At 35.6% G+C, this 21657-nt stretch overlaps 1 protein-coding gene across 12 annotated transcripts in view; it reads right to left on the reverse strand.

The window, feature by feature from the left end:
- Positions 1-21657, reverse strand: part of USP45 (ubiquitin specific peptidase 45) — a 71151-nt gene that overhangs the window by 17703 nt on the left and 31791 nt on the right. For 6 of the 12 annotated variants that reach the window (XM_064597903.1, XM_064597904.1, XM_064597905.1 and 3 more), the window contains 4 exons: positions 21506-21636; positions 16734-16821; positions 8545-8565; positions 750-831 (listed from right to left, as the gene is read on the reverse strand). In XM_064597903.1, the coding sequence (XP_064453973.1) occupies positions 750-831; positions 8545-8565; positions 16734-16821; positions 21506-21636 (322 nt within the window). Of the gene's footprint in view, positions 1-749; positions 832-8544; positions 8568-16733; positions 16822-21178; positions 21484-21505; positions 21637-21657 lie in introns of those variants that run through there. The other 6 variants (XM_064597906.1, XM_064597911.1, XR_010413707.1 and 3 more) reach the window with 4 other exon arrangements.

The raw sequence follows: 21657 nt of genomic DNA on the forward strand, positions 1-21657 counted from the left end.
TTTGTTTATGAATTATAGACAAGTAGTGTGTATATATAATACCACAAATAAATCGAAGTTAGAAAAGAAAATAAATAAAATGCAAAAAATATTTTAAACATTTAAAAATGATGACTTTGTACCAGCATCAGTTAATATCTGAAGACAAAATATACAGTTAGGACAAGGTAAATCACTCATATCATGAGCTGTAAGCCCACACTTAAATACTGATAATTATAAATAATCAGCTTTGATTAGATAATCACTGGTTTTGCCTCATACTTTGGCTGATGAAGAGTCGACACTAGAAGTAAAGTAGACATGTATGTTTGATTTAGTACTCTCTCCAACCAATCTTTGGAACACTTAAGCATTCTGACTAGTTAAAACTGTATAATACCCATAAATCCACTTATCCAAGCATAGGTCAACTGCAAAATGACACAATATGGTGAAACGGAACTCCCAGCGAGGCTGCTGCTTTCCACAACCTTTCAAGTCTCCCTTAGGATACTTCACATTAGGGTTATCAGTGTCAGTCTGTATAGTTGATACTAGTTTTAGTTTTTAAAGTTCACATGGACGCATTCTAACATCTTTCTATGACCCAGTAGACTATCTTGGCAGCCACTGGAGTAAGTACACTCTCCTTTTAAGGCCACTGCTTTACAGAATTAGTTCACATAATGCTCAGTTCTTTTTCCCCTGAAAAGAAACGTACAATTTTCTTCTAGGAGAAAGTTTTAACAGTGAATGAATCAACATACCTTTGACTTTTTTTCTAGTATCATCATCAGCAGTTTTAGTAGTTGGGTTGTTAAATGCTTTTAGAATGCTAGCTTGTATTCTCTATAAAACAAATAAGAATTTCGTAAGAATCCATATTTGAATGTATTCTTATAGGTTTAGAGTAAGTTCTCCCTCTTTTCCCTCCTCTCCCACACTCTACCACTCTGTCCCTAAAATGATGTGTCATTTTAATCAGGACAAAAAGTAACACAGAGACCATGTGGAACTTCTTATCTATTGAAGAAAAAATTTTACTATATAAGAAGCTATTAAACTGGTCACTATGATCTTCACCTAGATTATATATATTCCTATATGAGTAAAGTCCAGAACATCAAATAATTTCCACAGCAAGAAGAATACCCCAAATCTTGATCAGTTATCCTTTTATTTGAATTCAGTTGTCAATAATGATTACTAGTATTAAAGTCTTTAGCAGCTCTAAGGAAATGACAAGATCTATATGTTTCCATAGCTCTTTATATTTCAGGAAAGATCCAATATCACAGAAAACTTTCAGAATGAAATAAAATCAGATTCCAAGAATAAAGACATTTGAGCTAATAAATTATCATCTTTTATACTAATTATGTCCCTCCTTAGTGGATGAATTTAATCTTCTCAAATTCACATTTTTACAGTGCAGTGAGAGAAAAGCTTGTTAAAAAAAAAAAAAAACTTCTGGAGGATAATTAAGTAAAGTCTTAATCACAGGTTTTCATAGGTGAGACCGCTGTTTGACCTGGACTTCCTGAAAATGATACCTAATTCTGTTCTTAAAAAAATATTATATTAAAGAAAAATGAAACTCAAACTGCAGACTTGCCAGAGAATCATAAAAGTACTACATATCAGAATACAGACACTTTCCACTGTTCAGAAAATTCACAGCCTTAAATATTTAAATCAATTGAATAGAATAAAAACAAATTAAGCAGCCACATCATAAATTTAGAAAAAGAATATCAAAGCTAAACGAAAGTAAATAACAAAACTCAACAAAAGAGTTAATGAAGACAAAAGTATATAAATTGAAGAGACTAATAAATGAATCAAAAGCTGATTTTTGGGTGGAGGATAAATAAACTTACTAGTCAATCTTAATCAAAGTAAGGATGAAAAGCATTAACATCACACCTAAGAAAAAGGAAACCACTAACAAAATTAAGGATATTTTAAGTAATCATGAGAGACTACTTTGCTCCACTCTCATGTAATTACATTTGAAAATTCAGAAAAAATTAGATAATTTTCCAGGAAATGAGTTCCAGAAGAGAGAGAGTACCTTCCAGCTTTCATGGGGTAGGTGAATGGGCAGAAAGAGAAGAATGGTGTTACACAGTAACTCCGTACAAAAAGTTCCAAGCCCTAACTTTTCAGAGGAATGCCACTAAACATATGTTCCAGAGCATAAAAAAGGGAAGCCTCCAAATTATTTTCATGAAGCATAATATTGGTATCAAAGCTGACAGAGAACATATACAACACACACCAACATCACGTATGAAAAAAATTCTAAATAAAATACAGAAGCACATTAAAATAATACACTATCATTAAGACTTTTGTTCTAGTAATGCAGGGATATTAGGAAATCTATTCATACAAGCCATCATATTAATAGATATAAGAAGCAAAACATTATTTAAGATTAAATTCCTTGATTTATTACTATTATTTAGTAGGACTGTATTAGTGTTCTAGTCAATGCATTTGATAGAAAAATAAATCTGAGTATAAAAATTATAAAGGAGATAAAATTATTTGCAGATGATATGACTTTTTACTTGGAAAAACCAAAAGAACAAACTGAAATGAAAAACTACTATAAATAATAAAAGAATTTGATATGGGGTATATAAATATAATGAAGTCAATAGCCTTCACACAGACAAACAAAAACCAGTTAGAAGCAATGGAAGAAAATGCCCCATTTATAATAACAACTAAAAAGATAAAATAACGAATAAACTTAAGGGTTGTGTAAGATCTAAATGAGGAAAACTTAAAAACACTACTGAAAGACACAAAAGAAAACTTGATCAAATGGAAAGACACACCATGTTCTTCAACGGGTCCTAAATAAACATTTCAATCTTGCCCCCTAAATTTATGAATTTAACATAATTCCCGTAAAAATAGCAATAGGTTTTTTTTTTTTTTTAATGTGAGAGATTGAAGGGGGAGATTAGTCCTAAACTAGATATGGAGGAATAAATAAGAATAGCAATGAAAAATCGGTGGGGGAGAACAGGAAGTGTAGTGACAAATGACTGGTCCCACTAGATTTATTAAAATGCATTAAAAAATGGGCAGAGGACCTAAAGAGGCGTTTTTCCAAAGAAGCCATACAGATGGTAGACAGACACATAAAAAGATGTTCAATATCAGTAGTCATCAGGGAAATACAAATCAAACCTGCCACGAGATATTACCTCACACCAGTCAGAATGGCTAATATCAAAAAGACAAGAAATAACAAGTGTTGGTAAGGATGTGGAGAAAAAGGAACCCTTGTGCACTGTTGGTGGAAACATAAGTTTAGTGCAGCCACTGTAGAAAACAGTATGGAGATTCCTCAAAAAATTAAAAATAGAAATACCATATGATCCAGTAGTTCCACTAGTGGGTATTTTTTTAAAGATTTATTTATTTACTTACTTATTTGAGAGAGAGATAGCAAGAGAGAGTATGAGCAGAGAGGAGAGAGAGCAGGCTCCCCGCGAGCAGGGAGCCCGATGTGGGGCTCGATCCCAGGACCCTGGGATCATGACCTGAGCCGAAGGCAGATGCTTAACTGACTGAGCTACCCAGGTGCCCCTCACTAGTGGGTATTTACCCAAAGAAAACAAAAACACTAATTTGAAAAGATATATGCACCCCTATGTTTATTGTAGTGTTATTTATAATAGACAAGATATGGAAGCAGCCATGTGTCCATCAATAGATGAATGAATAAAGAAAATGTTCTAATGGAACATACAATGCAATAATTACTTGGCCATAAAAAAGAATGAAATCTTGCCATTTGCAAAAACATGAAGGAACCTGAAGAGTATTATGATAAATGAGATAAGTCAGACAGAAAATGATAAATATCATAAGATCTCACTTATATATGGAATCTGGTACAGCACTCTGGAAAACAGTATGGAGGTTCCTCAAGAAGTTAAAAATAGAGCTACCCTACGACCCAGCAATTGCACTACTGGGTATTCACCCCAAAGATACAGATGTAATGAAAAGAAGGGGCACATGCACCCCAATGTTCATAGCAGCAATGTCCACAATAGCCAAACTGTGGAAGGAGCGAGATGTCCCTCAACAGATGAATGGACAAAGAAGATGCAGTCCATATATACAATGGAATATTACTCAGCCATCAGAAAGGATGAATACCCAACTTCTACATCAACATGGATGGAACTGGAGGGTATTATGCTGAGTGAAATAAGTCAGAGAAAGACAATTATATGGTTTCATTTATATGTGGAATATAAGGAATAGCATGGAGGATCATAGGGACAGGGAGGAAAATCTGAATGGGAAGAAATCAGAGAGGGAGACAAACTATGAGAGACTCCTGACCCTGGAAACAAACTGAGCGTTGTGGAAAGGGAGGTGGGTGGAAGGATGGGGTAACCAGATGATGGGCATTAAGGAGGGCACATGATGTAATGAGCACTGGGTGTTGTATGCAACTAATGAATCATTGAACACTACATCAGAAACTAGTGATGTACTATATGTTGGCTAATTGAATTTAAATTAAAAAACTTCAGTGCCTTCATTATATTAATTTAAAAAAAGATTTCACTTATATGTGGAATCTAAAAAACAAAATGAACAAACAAATAAACAGATTCTTAAATTCAGAGAACAAACTGGTGGTTGCCAGAGGGGAGGGAGTAAGAGGATGGGCAAAATAGATAAAGAGGATTAAGAGGTACAAACTTCCAGTTATAAAATAAATAAGTCATGGAAATGAAAAGTACAGCATAGGGAATATACTCAATAATATTGTAATAATGTTGTATAGTGACAGATGGTGACTATACTTATGGTGAGCACTGAGTAATGTATACAACTGCCAAATCAATGTTGTACACCTGAAAGTAATATGTCAATTATACTTCAAAATATTAAAAATTGAGGAAAAAACAATAAAATGAATAAACAGACTGCAGCATAAAAAAAGAGAGAGGGAAAGAGAGATGCAATTCTGGAATGTGCTCTATAGACTCTTTGCCCTTGGAAAGGATAGGGTGGAGTAAGATGATAAAGACGATGATGTTAGATTTTTTTTTAGTCTTTTTCAAAGGGAAGAAAGTGTATCAAGAAGGAGGTCCCACCAGCCACTAATGAAGAAATTTCATATGTAGAGAAAGTCTGTGACTGATGCATGAAAGGAAGAGAAAATATGCCAAAGTTTCCTTTGCAAGTTACTATTCCAAACAGAGAATAACAGAGCTTAAGGCAAAATAGGTAATATGGAGATCCAGACTTTCATTTTGAAATTAATAAAATGTGGTTGATTATATAAAGAAAAATGCATTTAAACCTTCATAATTTAAAGTATGATCCTAATAATCAAAAAGATAAGCAAACAGAATCAAGGGCAAGTTGAGAAATAAGCCCAAATACATATGAAAAATTAGTATAATTAGGGTGTTACCAATTTAGCGGGAAAAGCATACTATACAGTGTGGATAACCGTAGGATAGTCAAATGGGAAAAAAGGAAATATTCTGGGAACAGGATAAACCTCAATAGATCAAGATTTAAATCTAAAAATGAATTATAAAGTACTAGGAGAAAACATGGGGAAATTCTTTTATAACCTAGGAGTGGGAATGCCTTTTTTAACCATGACTCAATATCCAGAAGGCTTTTAAAATAAAAGACTGTTAAATTCAAAACCAAAAAATTTTTAAACTTTTTTACCTAAAAAAAATATGCTGCCAAATTATAAGCAAAATCAAGACACAAATGACAAACTTGGAAATATATTCTCTCCCTAGTATACAAAAAGCTTTTAGAAATCAGCAAAGGATCAGAACTCAGCAGAAAAAGGGGTAAAAAATAGGCACAGAGGAAAAGATATTCAGCTTCATTCAAGGAGAAATGTATACTAAAACCACCCTGAGATGCATTTTTCTACCCAGCTGATTGGTAAAAATTAGAAAGTTTGACAAAACAGTCTTTTGGTGGTGCTGTGGGGAAAGAGACTCCCTTACATGGCATGTAGCTAACAGAAGTGAAAATTGTATGCCTATGGAGGATATCAAAATTACAAATGGATAGATCATTTGATCCAGCAATCTCATTTCTATATGTATGCAGATATACTAACACACATGCAAAATAACACAAATACCTTATTCATCACAGCATTATGCATAAAAGCAAAAACACTGGAAACATACATATAAGAGAGAATCACTAAGACACTGGTTTGATATCTTCAGGTAAAAAAAAAAAAGAGAGAGAGAGAAGCTTCCTATCTTCTGATATGAAAAGACTGTTACAATTAAGTGAAAAAAGACAAAACTGCAAAACTGCAGAAAGTGTTCATATAGTATATGCCACCTTCTGAATAAAGAAAGGAGAAAAATACACACACACACACACACACACACACCACCACCACCACCACCACCACCACCACCACCACCAAAGGAGAGCATAAACAAGAAAGACAACATAGTTTACGGGCAACAGCAGGGCCAATGCATAAGAGAGGCAAGAGAATTCCCAGAAGCACAGTTAGTGGGAACTCCAGAACGACACCTGTACATCCAATGTGGGAGGCAACCAACCCATACTGAAGCAGTGAGACCAGGAGACAGACACACTGTCAACACTAAGATCCCCTCTGCTACTGTACCATGTTTTAAATCTGAGAACAGAATATATGGGGAATGAGCTGCTACCGTCCTTATCCTCCCCATGCTCTGCTGTGGATCAATCAGAGTATACACATTACCTAACCCAAAGTCGTTCTGCTCTGACCTATTCCTGAGAGCAAAGAGGTGGGTCATGATGAACTCAGAAGCAGAAAATACGGAGCAGCCTTTAACGTTTTTGGACCAGAGAGCTAGCACCTGGTCTCTCCTATAACTCTGTCAGTTGCTTGGAGAAGCATGGCTCAGAACACATTCATGACCTTGCCCACTGACTTCCCCCAGAAAGAACTCTTAGAAATTCTGGGACGCCAAAGCCAAACTATGTTCCAGAGATTCTCTCAGTCCCTCTTCTTTTGGGAGCCTTCATCCAATAATGACAAAAGGTTTGTGCTTGCTAACCAGTTATGCAAAACTAAACAATCTAATTGTTTAAGCATACACAGATCGCTCTCAAAACTATAAGACAATGAAATGATTACTGTAAAAGTAAAAAAAAAAGTCGTTCCCTCTGATGAGGAACACATGTTTGAAAAGAAAGAACAGGTGGCTTCTATGGCACTAAAACATTCAATTTTTTTTAACTCTGGGTGTGATGGTGAGGAAGGTTTCTAGTGGTAAATGACTTTTCTTTATATTATGCTTTAAACGGTATATATATCTGCATACATTCTTCTGTATATAGGATACATTTCATGGTAAGTGTCTGATACCTTCCCCCAATAGTTGTGAAACTGAGTTTCATTTATTAACCGGCCTAAGATCAGCACACTATATTTCCTAGAACTGCTCACTATTCTCTTCAAGTATATTTTGAAAGTTGATGCAAGATTCAAAAACTTAAATATATACAAAGTAGGGTATAAAAGTAAACATACAGCAATCTGTGCCATGTCATACTATCTTGAAATATATGTGAAGAAAATCAAAATCATAAAGTATGTCCCAAAAGCTATTAAATAGTGAAATAATCTCCAATTCAGACACAATAAATTTGAAAATTGATATAATTCAGATACTGTCTGAGCTAAAGCTGACTTTTATACCTTTAAAAAAGAATTGATTGAATGAAAATAAATTAGAATGGTATGAATTCCATGCAGGAGAATGGACTTAAATAAAGATTCCAATAAATACCATATTCACCTGTAAATATTTAGTATAACTGTAAAAAGTCTCTCCAGCCAGCAAAGATAAAGAACTCTAAACCAAGTTATAAGTCTATAAATTTATTTTACAATTTGAATATTTTACTAATTCAAACATGACTTTCAATATGATTTAACGAGTCTTTGCCATTTTCAGAAATGTAAACTATAATATCAAACTCTTAAAAAGGAATAAAAACAATGGAGTTGTTTAAATTATTAACTTTTAAACTATTAGACATTTGCTTTTTTATTGTATCTTAGCCACAAATTTATATTCTCTAAACTGTTAAAGGAGTTAATTAATAGGTAATTCATCAAGTTGAATAAAATAAATGAGTTTAGGTCTATCTACAGCCTCTCATTGTTGAGAGTCATTCTTTGAACCATTTAAGTTAAAAAAAAAAGAGACACGCGGCACGCACACGCGCACACACACACACACACACACACACACACACTTTGGCCAGGAAGCTGCTAACAACTGCAGCACATTAATCAGTTAGCAGTGTCAAGGTTCAACTATTTCAAATCTCCACCATAAACTTCTTTCAAAAATAAGAATACATAACACTCATGGCTTAACAGTCAGCTGAGACAGTCTGCCTTTAAAATAGTCCTAACCAATAATGCATCAGTGATGTATCTTTGGAAATAAAATTGTAGTATTGTTAATTTGGTGAGAGCTCAAATTAAAAGCAAGATAGTGAAGAAGCACATACCTTGTAAGCTGAAAAGACGGCCTGTAAAAGAAGTTCTTACAGTAAATTTGATTTTATTTTGTCCACGAAAAATGTACAATTTTGGCACAAATGATCCCTTTAGCACTCTATTTGGCAAGAGCATGGTATAGCCCTCAACTTTACAGTTATCAGGAAAAAACTTCAATGAAACATTATGAAAGGGGGTCAGTAGTTTTTAATCATACGACAAGGTTCTGGTGGCAGACATAACGCTGGAGCCTTTCTTCAATCAAAACACACATGGCAGTGACAAACTACAATGGCAGCACGGTTACCAGCTGTGGGCTTCCCAGGCCAGACAATGCAGCTCCTGCATGGGGACTCACTGTACCTGACTGCACCACTGTCCTTGCTTACGAGACTGAATAAATCCACGGACTTGACATTTTAATTGTGCCACACCGTCTAAAGCCCTCAAATAGGGGAAGATTAAGAGCTTTCAAAAAGCCATGCTTCCCCCTGTACTGCCTGAGTTTTTAAGACACTGTGAATCTTAATGCACCATTATGACAAAACAATAATTTAATTGTAACAAAGAATGCCATCAAGTAAAATAGGGGAAAAAATAATAGAAACAGATTTTATAGTTTTATCTTAATATTGACAGAGAAAAACAATGTAGAGAGGTAATTTTTAATTCCATTTACAATGATACAGGACCATGTAGTAAACATATTCTTACAAACCATAGTGGAAGAACAATCATTCTAGAAATTGATAGTCTGAATTAATCTTAAACTAACTCCTATGTCGTCTGTAGGCTCAGAAGCATCAATACACATTTATCATTTAAGATACAAGTTTTGTTATATCTCTCCCCAACTTGCTGCCTTGTAAATCCCTTAACTGATTTTTTAAAACAAATTACAGGTAAAACATAATGTAGTATTATCCTGTCAATTTATCAGTTCATTCAAATTATAACATATTCAAAATAATTGCAAATCCCCAAGAAACTAGGTCGTATAACTTATTTAAGAAACTGCTTTTTTCCAATTCAAATTCTCAACAGATATTGTCCATTTAAAATTAAGTACAGAAAACTTACTCAACACACATTCACCAGGCACCTACTATGTGCAAGGCACATGGGATACAGAGAGTCATTCCGTGAGATTACAATCTAAGAGAGGTGATAAAAACATAACTCTAAATAGAAGATGACAGGGTTCATAATTGAAATATATAGAGTATATCCAGGAGGGAAAGATCCAGGAGGGAAAATGGCAGTGGAGTACGAGGATCCTAGGCTCCCTTTGTCCCATGAATACAACTAGATAATTACCAATCATCCTAAATACCCCAGAAATCAACTGGAAGACTGGCAGAACAAACCCAACAACTAAAGTTAGAGAAGAGGACACACTGAAGGAGTTAGGAAGTGCAGAGACCTGGTTTGGGAGAGAAACAGCTCATGGCCACTGAAGTGGGGAGGTAACTGCAGTCCTGGAGAAGGGTGAGAGACTAGTGCACAGGGGAGTACAAAGAGAAAATGAATCCTGGGCGCCTGGGTGGCTCAGGTTAAGTGACTGCCTTCAGCTCAGGTCATGATCCTGGAGTCCCAGGATCTAGTCTCACATCGGGTTCCCTGCTCAGCAGGGAGTCTGCTCCTCCCTCTGACCCTCCCCCCTCTCATGTGCTCTCTCACTCTCAAATAAATAAAATCTTAAAAAAAAAAAAGAAAAGAAAATGAATCCCCATAGCAACTGGCTTGGAAAGCAAGAGGGCCCAAATTTTGTGTTCTGGCAACCAATAGGGCTTAAAACCTGGAGTTTTAAAGGTCCAGGGGGTTTGGCTGGGATAGAACCCAGAGGTTACTGCACTGCTGTTGGAGAAAAGGCAGGCAAAGAGCACATGGGCATACAGTGTGTAAACAGTAATCTGAAGAGCACCTGAGGCACACAGTAGGGAGGTTATTTGCTCATCTTGGAGTGCATCCCAGAAAGACGGCATTCATGGAGAGACCCCTCTGGGAACAAAGGAACTGGTAGGCACCATTTTCCTCCCCGCCCCCCATAGCATAAGCACAAGGCCACCTGCGGGAGCCACTCACTACCTAACTTTCTTACACCAACACTCACCGCCCACCCCCCCACCCCCACGGAACTGCCCTTCTAAATTCACATTTGCCTTAGTCCCAGGGTGGTGGGTCCCCTCCCCCAGACCAGCCCAACCCCCTGCCGACACCCCATCTCCCCACATGGGAATTTTGCAGGGCCTCAATGGTGGCAGCAGTGGCAACAGGTTTCAGCACAAACCAACCAGAGCATATCTAATTAAAACTTGCCACATTTGAGAGGTAAATGGCTCTCCAAATGGCTGGCTCAGTTGGAAGGACATGTGACTCTTGATCTTGGAATTGAGATCTCTATACACGTTGGGTGTAGAGATTACTTAAACAAAACAAAACAAATCTTGCCACATTCAGACCAGGGACCAGACACTGCCCACAACAGACACGGAGCGTATCTGCAGATGACTGGCCTGAGGGATAAAATGGCCAGGACATAACAGTAGATGGCACACAGCACACGCTGGACACACTCCCTGAAGTGCCAGGCCCTAGGTAATGGGACATTATATGACAGGCACTACAGGACCTCCTCATAAGGCTGTTACCCTCAAGAACAGGACACAGAGCTTTTTTTTTTTTTTTTTTTAAGATTTTATTTATTTATTTGACAGAGAGAGGCACAGCGAGAGAGGGAACACAAGAAGCAGGGGGAGTGGGAGAGGGAGAAGCAGGCTTCCTGTGGAGCAGGGAGCCTCAATGCGGGGCTCGATCCCAGGACCCTGAGACCATGACCTGAGCCGAAGGCAGGCGCTTAACGACTGAGCCACCCAGGTGCTCCCAGAGCTGACCTTCTTAACACTCAGAAACAGGCACAGGGACTTAGATAAAATGAGAAGACAGAGAAGTTTGTCCCAAATGAAAGAACAGGATAAGGCCATGGCCAGAGATCTAATTGAAACAAATAAGAGTAACATGCCTGATGGAGTATTTAAAGCAATGATCATAAGGGCATTCACGGGACTTGAGTAAGGAGTAGAAGACACCAGTAAGACGTTAACACAGAGATTAAAAAGAGCCAATCAGAGATGAAGAGAGCAATAAATGAGATTAGAAACACACCTGATGCAACAAACAGCAGGCTGGAAGAATCAGAGGAACGAATTAATGACCTAGAAGATAAAATAATGGAAACTAATCAAGCTGAACAAAAGAGAGAAGAATTATACAACACAAGAATAGACTTCGGGAACTCTGACTCCATCTAACATAATAACATTCATTTTATAGGATCCCAGAAGAAGAAGAGAGAGAAAAGGGGGCAGAATATTTATGTGAAGAAATAATAGCTGAAAACTTCCCTACTCTGATGGAAACAGATATCCAGATTCAAGAGGCACATAGAAGGCCCAAGAAAATCAACAAAAGGAGATCCACACCAAGACATATTGTAATTAAACAGGCAAAATATAGTGATAAAGAAAAAAATGGAAAAGGAGCAGGACAAAAAAAAGACAGTTACATACAAGGGAAACCCCATAAGGCTATTAGGGGATTTTTCAGCAGACATTTTCCAAGACATGATCCATTCAAAGTGCTGAATGGGAAAAATCTGCAGCCAAGAACACTGTATCCAGCAAGGCTATCATTCAAAACAGGAGAGGAAAAAAAAAAGTTTCCCAGACAAACAAAAAAATAAAGGAGTTTCTGACCACTAAACCAGCCCTGTAGGAAATATTAAAGGGAACTCTTTGAATGGAAAGGAGAGACCAAAAGTGACAGTATGAAGGTAAGAAACACAAAAGCAGTAAAAATTAGTATTTCTGTAAAAAAAAAATCAGTCAAGGAGCTCACAAAATAAAAAGATATAAAATATGGTATCATACACCTAAAATGTGGGAAGGAGAAGAGTAATGAATGGGTTCAACTTAAATGACCATCAACTTCATATAGACTGCTACACGCAGAAGATGTTATATACGAACCTAATGGTAACCATAAGTCAAAAACCACTAAAAATATGCAAAGAATAAGGAGAAAGAAATCATATCACTAAATATATCACTAGAGAAATAGATCACTACCAAAAACCAGCAAACCACGAAAAAAAGAAAGGATCAGAGAAAATCTTCAGAAACAACTACAAAACAATACAATAGCAATAAATACATATCAATAATTACTTTGAATGTAAATAGACTAATCACTTCAAAAGACACAGAGTGACAGAATGGATTAAAAAAAAAACAAAAAACAAGACCCATCCAAATGCTAGCTATAGGAGACTCATTTCAGATCTAAAGACACCTGCAGATTGAAGGTGAGGGATGGAGAAACATTTATCACCCATAGAGATGTCAAAAGAAAGCCAGGGTAGCAATACTTATATCAGACAAAACAGAATCCAAAACAGAGACTAGAACAAAAGACAAAAAAGGACACTATATAAAGGGGACAATCCAACAAGAAGATATAATAATTGTAAATATTTATGCACCCACATGGGAGCACCCACATACATAAAAGAGTGTATAACAAACATAAAGGAACTAATCAATAATAATACAATAATGGTAGGGGACTTTAACACCCCCACTTACATCAATGGACAGATTATCTAAACAAAAAAATCAACAAGGAAACAATGGCTTTGGATGACACACTGGACCAGATGGACTTAACAGATATATGCAGAACATTCCATCCTAAATCAGCAGAATAGACATTCTTTTCAAGCGCATATGGAACATTCTCCAGAACAGATCATATATTAGGCCACAAAACAAGCCAAAACAAACTCAAGAAGATCAAAGTCATACCATGCATCTTTTCTGACCACAATTCTATGAAACTAGAAATTAACCACAAGAAAAATCCGGAAAGACCACAAATACATGGAGGTCAAATAACATGCTACTAAACAATGAATGGGTCAACCAGTAAATAAAAGAAGAAATTAAAAAAAAAAATACATAGAAACAAATAAAAATAAAATCACCACAGTCCAAAACTTTTGGGATACAGCAAAAGCAGTTCTAAGAATGAAGTTTATAGCAGCAATATTTGCCTACCTCAAGAAGCCAAAAAAAAATCTCAAATAAAAACCTAACCTTACACATAAGGAGCTAGAAAAAAGAACAACAAATAAAACCTAAAACCAGCAAAGGAAATAAATAATAAAGATTGGAGCATATATAAATAATAGAGAAACTAAAAAAAACAATATAACAGCTCAGTGAAATTGGAGCTGGTTCTCTGGGGAAAAAAAAAAAAAAAAAAAAAATCAATTGATAAACCTCTAGCCAGACTTATCAAGAAAAAAAAGAAAAGGACTCAAAATTACAAAGGAGAGAGGAGAAATAACATCACCACAGGCACCTGGGTGGCTCAGTCGTTAAGCGTCTGCCTTCGGCTCAGGTCATGATCCCAGGGTCCTGGGATCGAGCCCCGCATCGGGCTCCCTGCTCTGTGGGAAGCCTGATTCTCCCTCTCCCACTCTCCCTGCTGTGTTCCCTCTCTTGCTGTCTCTCTCTGTCAAATAAATAAATAAAATCTTAAAAAAAAAAGAGAGAGAAATAACATCACCACAAAAATACAAACAATTATAGAAGACTAGTATGTAAAACTATATGCCAACAAATTGGACAACCTAGAAAAATAGATGAATTCCTAGAAACATAAAAACTATCAAAACTGAAACAGGAAGAAATAGAAAATTTGAACAGATAACCAGCAAAGAAATTGAATCAGTAATCAAAAGACTCCCAACAAACAAAAGTCCAGGACCAGATGGGTTCACAGGTGAACTGAACCAAACATTTAAAGAGTTAATATCTATTCTTTCCAAACTATCCCCAAAAAATAGAAAAGGAAGGAAAATTTCCAAATTCATTCGATGAAGCCAGCATTACCCTGATACCAAAACCAGATAAAGACACCATAAAAAAAGAGAACTACAGGCCAATACCTCTGATGAACATAGAAGCAAAAATCTTCAACAAAATACTAGCAAACCAAATCAACAACACATTAAAAAAAAATCATTCATTGTGATCAAAAGGGATTTATTCCTGGATTGCAAGGGTGGTTCAATATTTGCAAATCAAGCAACATGATACATCACGTCAATAAGCAAAGGATAAGAACCATATGATTATTTCAATAGATGCAGAAAAAGCATCTGACAAAATACAACATCCATTCATGATAAAAACTCTCAACAAAGTAGGTTTAGAGGGGATATACCTCAGCATAATGAAGGCCATAATATGAAAAACCCACAGCTAATACCATCCCTAATGGGGAAAAATAGAGCTTTTCCCCGAGGTCAGGAACAAGACAAGGATGTCCACTCTCACCAATTTTATTCAACTGAAGTTCTAGCCACAGTAATCAGACAACAAAAAGAAATGAAAGGCATCCAAATTGGTAAGGAAGCAGTCATTCACTATTTGCAGCCGACATGATACTATATATAGAAAATCTGAAAGACCCCACCAAAAAACTGCTAGAACTGATAAATGAATTGAGTAAAGTTGCAGGACACAAATCAGTATACAGAAATCTGTTGCATTTCTATACACTAATAATGAAGCAGAATAAAGAAAATAATTTCGGGGCACCTGGGTAGCTCAGTCACTTAAGTGACCAACTCAATTTCGGTTCAGGTCATGAAATCAGGGTCCTAGGATCAAGCCCCGTGTCAGGCTCACCGCTCAACAAGGAGTCTGCTTCTCTCCTTCTCCCTCTGCCCTTCCCCCACCTCGCACATGCATGTGCGAGCTTTCTCTCAAATAAATAAATCTTAAAAAAAAAAAAAATCCCATTTATAATTGCATCAAAAATAAGATACTGAGGAATAAACCTAACCGAAATGGTGAAAGACCTGTATTCTGAAAATTTTAACACACTGATGAAAGAAACTGAAGATGACACAAAGAAATGGAAAGACATTCCATCCTCATGGATTGGAAGAATAAATATTATTAAAATGTCTATACTACCCAAAGCAATCTACAGAACCCTAACTCTCTCTTCACTGAAAGCTAGACTACTACATTACAACTGAAGATTAAAAAAAAAAAAAGAGGAAGGTCCACCTTGCATAGTAACATGGTAACAGCTACCACAAGCATATGAGTACTTCATTTTCATATGGTTGCTTTACCACATATTAACATAGATTAAGAAGTATATTTACCTTGAATGGAAAACTGGATTTCACCTATTATGACAATTGTGATTGACAGGGCCTGCCTGCAGTGCTAAGTTGAGAATGATTCTGAGGCTGAATCCAGACTCAGTAGAACTGTTATAAAGGATTAATAATGTCTGCTATGAGTGAAAAAGGGAGAATGAGGGTATGTACTATGTACTTGACATCTTTAATATCTTGCATTTTCTCTGAAAAATTGTATGCCATTTGCAGGACCCCACCAAAAAAAAGATGAATTTCACTCATTTAATATTAAAGTCACCTACCACCCAATCGATTAAGGGATAGGATTACAATGAACACTAGGGAAATCTATCCAGACCATGAGCCATTCCTTCCTTTCTCAGAAACATTCCCGGATCCAGGAGGCTGGAATCCTTCTTCCCTTGTTACAAATGACTAATCCCTGAGTGGATCCTAATCCAACATGGGGTAACAAAGTTTCTCTCTTGGGAATTCAGAATTAGGATTCACAAACAGCCAGTTTTGTTTTTATATATGCAGAACTGCAACATATGCAAAATATGGAGATCATGTGCTACCATTCAGAGAGAGAAGCACAGAAACAACTCAGTCTGTGGGGAGATGAATAAAGAAAATCTACAGAGCCAGAGAAACCAGGGAAATTAGGAGAATATTCTCTGGATTCCGGAGAACCTTCCTGTCCCTAGATTCTTAGATTCTCTTTTCTTTAAGCTAGCTTGAGTTGATTTTTTATTTATAGACAAAGGGTATTAACTAATAAAGGATAATAGGGTTGCAAAGACTAGGAGAAAATATTCTTTTAGAAGAAGAGGCAAAAAAATATATAAAGGAATAAACAGAAAGGAAAAAAAATCAAATTACTTCTTAACCTACATTAAAATGATGGTAGAAATTAATTCCTTCAGTTTTGTACCCTCCTCTTAAAGAGCATATGTGATAAACTTAACAAAATCTGACCTTTGTTTCTTCTGTCCTCACTGCATCCAGCAAATAATGCAGAAGCTCCTGACTGTCCTGTTGCTGGAAACTTTTAAATCGGGGGGCCCTATGATTTAAAAACAAAACAGGAAAGAAAAAAAGATCATTTCATCAACAATATATTACTACCATCTAAAATCATTTTTACATAGCATATAGTCAAAGATTCAATTTAGTCCTTTTCCTACTAAGTAGAAAGACCAGATATTTAGGTGATTTCAGTATTAAAAAGTAGTATTTTCTGCAATAAACTCCAATACTAAAATGAGCATTTTGCCTTAAATGAAAATAAGTACTAAATTTAGATAGTGCTCTAAGACGAAGAAAGAATTTTGTCTAAGGAATATAAAAGAGCAAGAATATGTTATGGTAGTACAAGTTCACAATGGTCTCATTAAGATATGTGCAACATATCTCATTTGATATGCACAGCAGTGCTGTTAAGAAATTCATAATTAATATGAACTCTGTTTTACACTTGAGAAAACTGAAGAACAAGCTAAGTGCCACTGACATAAATCCAGGTCTTTTGATTCTTAAGTCCAGTACTTTAAGCATTATTTCTCATCTCATAATAAATATTCACCCCAGTAATGCACTACTGTGAGTCCCGGGTGCTAAAAAACTATCTGAAATAGTAGTGAATCTAGCCTATAACAGGAGTCATAATTTCAGTTACTCACTCTTGTTAAGAAGTAGCAAAAGCAATAGGATGTTGAGAAGACTCTGATTTACTCCCCTTGTGGGCTTCCCCTTCCACATGTGATAGCTATTGTTCACCTTCTAGATCAGAGTTGAGGACAGAAACCAAGATGGACACAAATCCCAACCCTATTTGGGTTTCCATGTCTGGAATCCATATAAGGCTGAAATTGGATGACATGACACTTGTGCTGGAGGCATCAAGGAAGGCCAATGAAATGGAAGAAGACTGCAAGGGGAAACCAGGGAATCCTTCAGAGATCCTCATCTGCCAGGTGGCAGGTAGGAGGACCAGTCTATGGCTTTCAAAGGAGATGCACAGAATGGAAATTGTTCCCGAACAAAGGAGAAACTGTCTCTACCATGTCCCTGCCTATATCTCCATCTTAACTATGCACAATGCAGTACTGCCTTCTCAACCATTCAAGAAAATTTAATAAACCTAGATTTTTTCTTTCTTCTTCTACCTAGGACTGGGTAAAAAATTCTATGATGACTTACAGAATCTCTAATGGAGCCTATCTGATCTACCAATACTAAAGAGACCTTCAAACTTAAAGAGAAAAATCAACAAACATATGAAGAGATTCATGTATTCAAAATGAGGAGAACATGAAATATAAACAGGAAATGTACCTTAGTGAAAGTGTTACTGTGGGAAAGAGGAGAAAACTTAAAAATCTCAAGTTGTAAGAGGAAAATGTATGCATACTCATAAAACAGGAATAGATTATCAAGAAAAAGAAATTCAGAACAAGAGAGAATTCGTGGAGATGTCTTGTGGATGAAGATGAATCAGTCTGTTGCTAATCCAAAAACTCTCTCTACTCCAGGCATATTGACAAAATATAAAAAGAGAAAACAAACAAACAAAAATATATATACATCAAAACTTACCCAATGGTATACTTTAAATATGTACAGCTTACTGCATGTCAAATATACTTTACCAAAGCTATTCAGAATATCCATTAATACAATTCTTGTATCAACAGATTAAAAAACATATGATATTTCAACAGATGCAGAAAAAGCATTTAATAAAATGCAATACCCATTCTTTTTTCTTAAAAAAAAAACAACTAACATTTATTATCTCATGGTTAATAAATAATATGTTGTTATATGTTAAATAATATGTTGTTTTTTAAGAAAAAAATGAGTACTGGAGTTTACTGAATGTTTCTATTCTTGATGAAAACTCGCAGAAAAAACTAGGAATGGGAATTTCCTCAACCTGATAAAAGGCATCTATGAAAAACCTACAGCTGTTATCATACTTATGTGTGAAAGACTGAATGTTCTGCCCCTAATATCAGAAACAAAGCAAAGATGCCTACTTTTTACCACTCCAACATTGTACTGGAGGTCCTTGCCAGTTATACAAGAAAAAAGTATAAAAGGATACAGATTGAAAAGGAAGAAATAAAATGGTCTTTATTTACCAATGGCATTATTGTCTACATAGGAAATCCTGAAGAATCTACATAAAACTACCATAACCCTTGAGCAAGGGAACAAGAAATAAGATCAATATACAAAAATCAAGTATATTTCCTTATATTTGGAATGTACAAATGGATATTGAATTTTTTCTAAAGTACCAATTTACAATAAATAGTGTTAAAAAATATGAAATTCTTAAGGTAAATCTAACAAGATAGTGCAGGATTTGTAAGCTGAAAACCACAAAAAATTGATGGGAACAATCAAATACCTAAATAACTGAAAAGATATTTCATAATCATACATTCGAAGACTCAACATTGTTAAGATGTCCTCTCCAAACTGATCTCCAAATGCAATCCCAATTAACAAACTGATTCTAAAATTCACATAAAAAAGCAAAGGACCTGGAGTAGCTAAAAAAAAAAAAAAAAGTCTGAGCACTCACACTATCCAATTCTAAGACTTACTATCAAGGTACAGTAATGAGACAGTGCAGAACTGGGGTAAGGGTAGACATATAGATCAATGGAACAGAACAGAGTCCAAAAATAGACTCAACATATATGGCTTAAATCTTTGCCAGATTTTTAAAAAATTACTTTTCTTAAAGAAATCTCTTTTTAAAGTAAACATAATAAAACAAATGCAATTTTTAAATGTTTTCAAATAATGTTTGATCCAGTAAGTCTATTTATCCTACAGATGTACTTTCACAAGTGCGATACACACACACATTAAATCAAATAAGTCATACCCACATGTACTAATATGGAAAAATGTAAAAAACATATTAAGCAAAACAAGCAAGTAGCAAACAATTTTATATATGTCTGTGCCTACATAATCACTTTTGAAAAAAATATGGTACAAAGAGTATTTTGAACTTTTATCCATGAGCACCTATTATTTTAACAATTTTAAAAATTGTATAAATCTTCAATAAAACCAGGAGCACCTGGGTGGCTCAGTTGGTTAAGCGCCTGCCTTAGCCTCAGGTCATGATCCCAGAATCCTGGGATCAAGCCCCACGTCAGGCTCCCTGCTCTGCGGGGAGCCTGCTTCTCCCTCTCCTCCCCTTTCATGCACTCTCTCTCTCTCTCTCTCTCTCTCAAAAGATTTTAAAATCTTTAAAAAAAACTTTATAAAACCAAAAAAAAAAAAAAAGAAAGAGGATACCAAACAATTATTTTTGGCAGAGCCAAAAACAATTCGAAAGCACATAGAATCCTAAAAACTTTTCAACTCCGTGAGGCACCAATGTCACAAAAATCTGAGGATTTTTTTGTTCTTCGGGCTTTGAAAAAAAAAACAGCATTTGCCAACCAAATGAAACATAATAAACCCTCTTTATTTTGTACTACATTCAAAATACCATAGCACATTTTGCTAAGTGAAATAAGCCAGTCACAGAAAAACAAAGAGCATGATTCCACTTATATAAGGAATCTAAAATAGGCAAATTCATTGAATCAGAGAGAGTGCAACAGTGTCTACCAAGGGCTGGAGTGAAGGAGAAATGAACATACAGGCATAATCAATGGGCATAAAGTTTCATTCAAGCAAGATGGACAAGCTGCAGAGATCTGCTATTCAGCATTGCACCTTAATCAACAATAATCTATTGTACACTTAAAAATTTTTAAGAAGGCAGAACTCATGGTAAGTGTCCTTTCCACAATTAAAATTTTTTTAAAAAATTAACACTGGTATAGTTCTAGAAGATAAAATATAATACCATGGCACAAATAACTAGCTTAAATTAAAATGAAATTTTAAAGCCTGGAGATATACAAAAATGCAAGTTCCCATTTAAAGAATTTTGTTTCTATATATTTTAGTAATTGTGGACTGGGACTAGCTCATGAGCTCCATGACAGGGTCTATTTTTAATATATTATACATTGTGTACCCTTAGATTCTAGCAAGTACCTGACACAAATAAGCTCTCAGTTTTTTAGATGAAAGAATTAAAGTTAAGTCAGGTCCTTTATGGTATGTATGTATTTCTGGGCACACAAGGATTTTGTTTTTGAACATACAGTACTATCTTGAGAAATTCACTTAAATTCTATTTGCCTCGAAGCTCATCTTTAAAACTAAGGAAGGCACCTGGCTGGCTCAGTTGGTAGAGCATGCAACTCTTGATCTTGGGGTCATGAGTTTGAGCCCCACATTGGGAGTAGAGTATACTTAAAAAATAATAAAAGTAAAAATAAGAAAACTAGATTTAGATGACCTATTAATAGCACCTTTTAATTCTATAATGTTCTTACCTTTGTTATTACATCATGGGCTTCTGAATCAGGACAGACTTCTATTTGAATCCTGGCTTTGTCACTATAAAACTAGGTAAGCTACTCAACTTCTGTGAGTCTCAGTTTCCTTATTTATAAAATGGGGATAAACAAGCACTTCTTCAGAGTACTATGAGATAAAATTTACATAAAGCACAGAGTTGCAACTAAATAAGTATTAGTCCTTTCTCTTGAGAGTCTAGACAATAATAGCGATGTTACAGTAAGAGTGAAACTACTCATATTAAGTGATACATTAGAATTTTATAACTCAATTATTTATATCAAGAATTTAGATGCACCCACTTCTGACAAAGCTGATTAAAAAGAACTTTAGGAGAAAGTGGTCCTTTTTCAGTCTCCTTCATGCTGTGAAGAAACACCAACAAGGCTGAGGTCAATGTTCCAGGGCTTGAAAGTTCCACTATTAATGGGTCCTTTAAAAACATGATCAACTC

The sequence above is a fragment of the Mirounga angustirostris genome, unplaced genomic scaffold (assembly GCF_029215605.1).
Source record: "Mirounga angustirostris isolate CCGP_5_RB_7025 unplaced genomic scaffold, mMirAng1.0.hap1 SCAF_8, whole genome shotgun sequence".
Lineage (NCBI taxonomy): Eukaryota > Metazoa > Chordata > Mammalia > Carnivora > Phocidae > Mirounga > Mirounga angustirostris.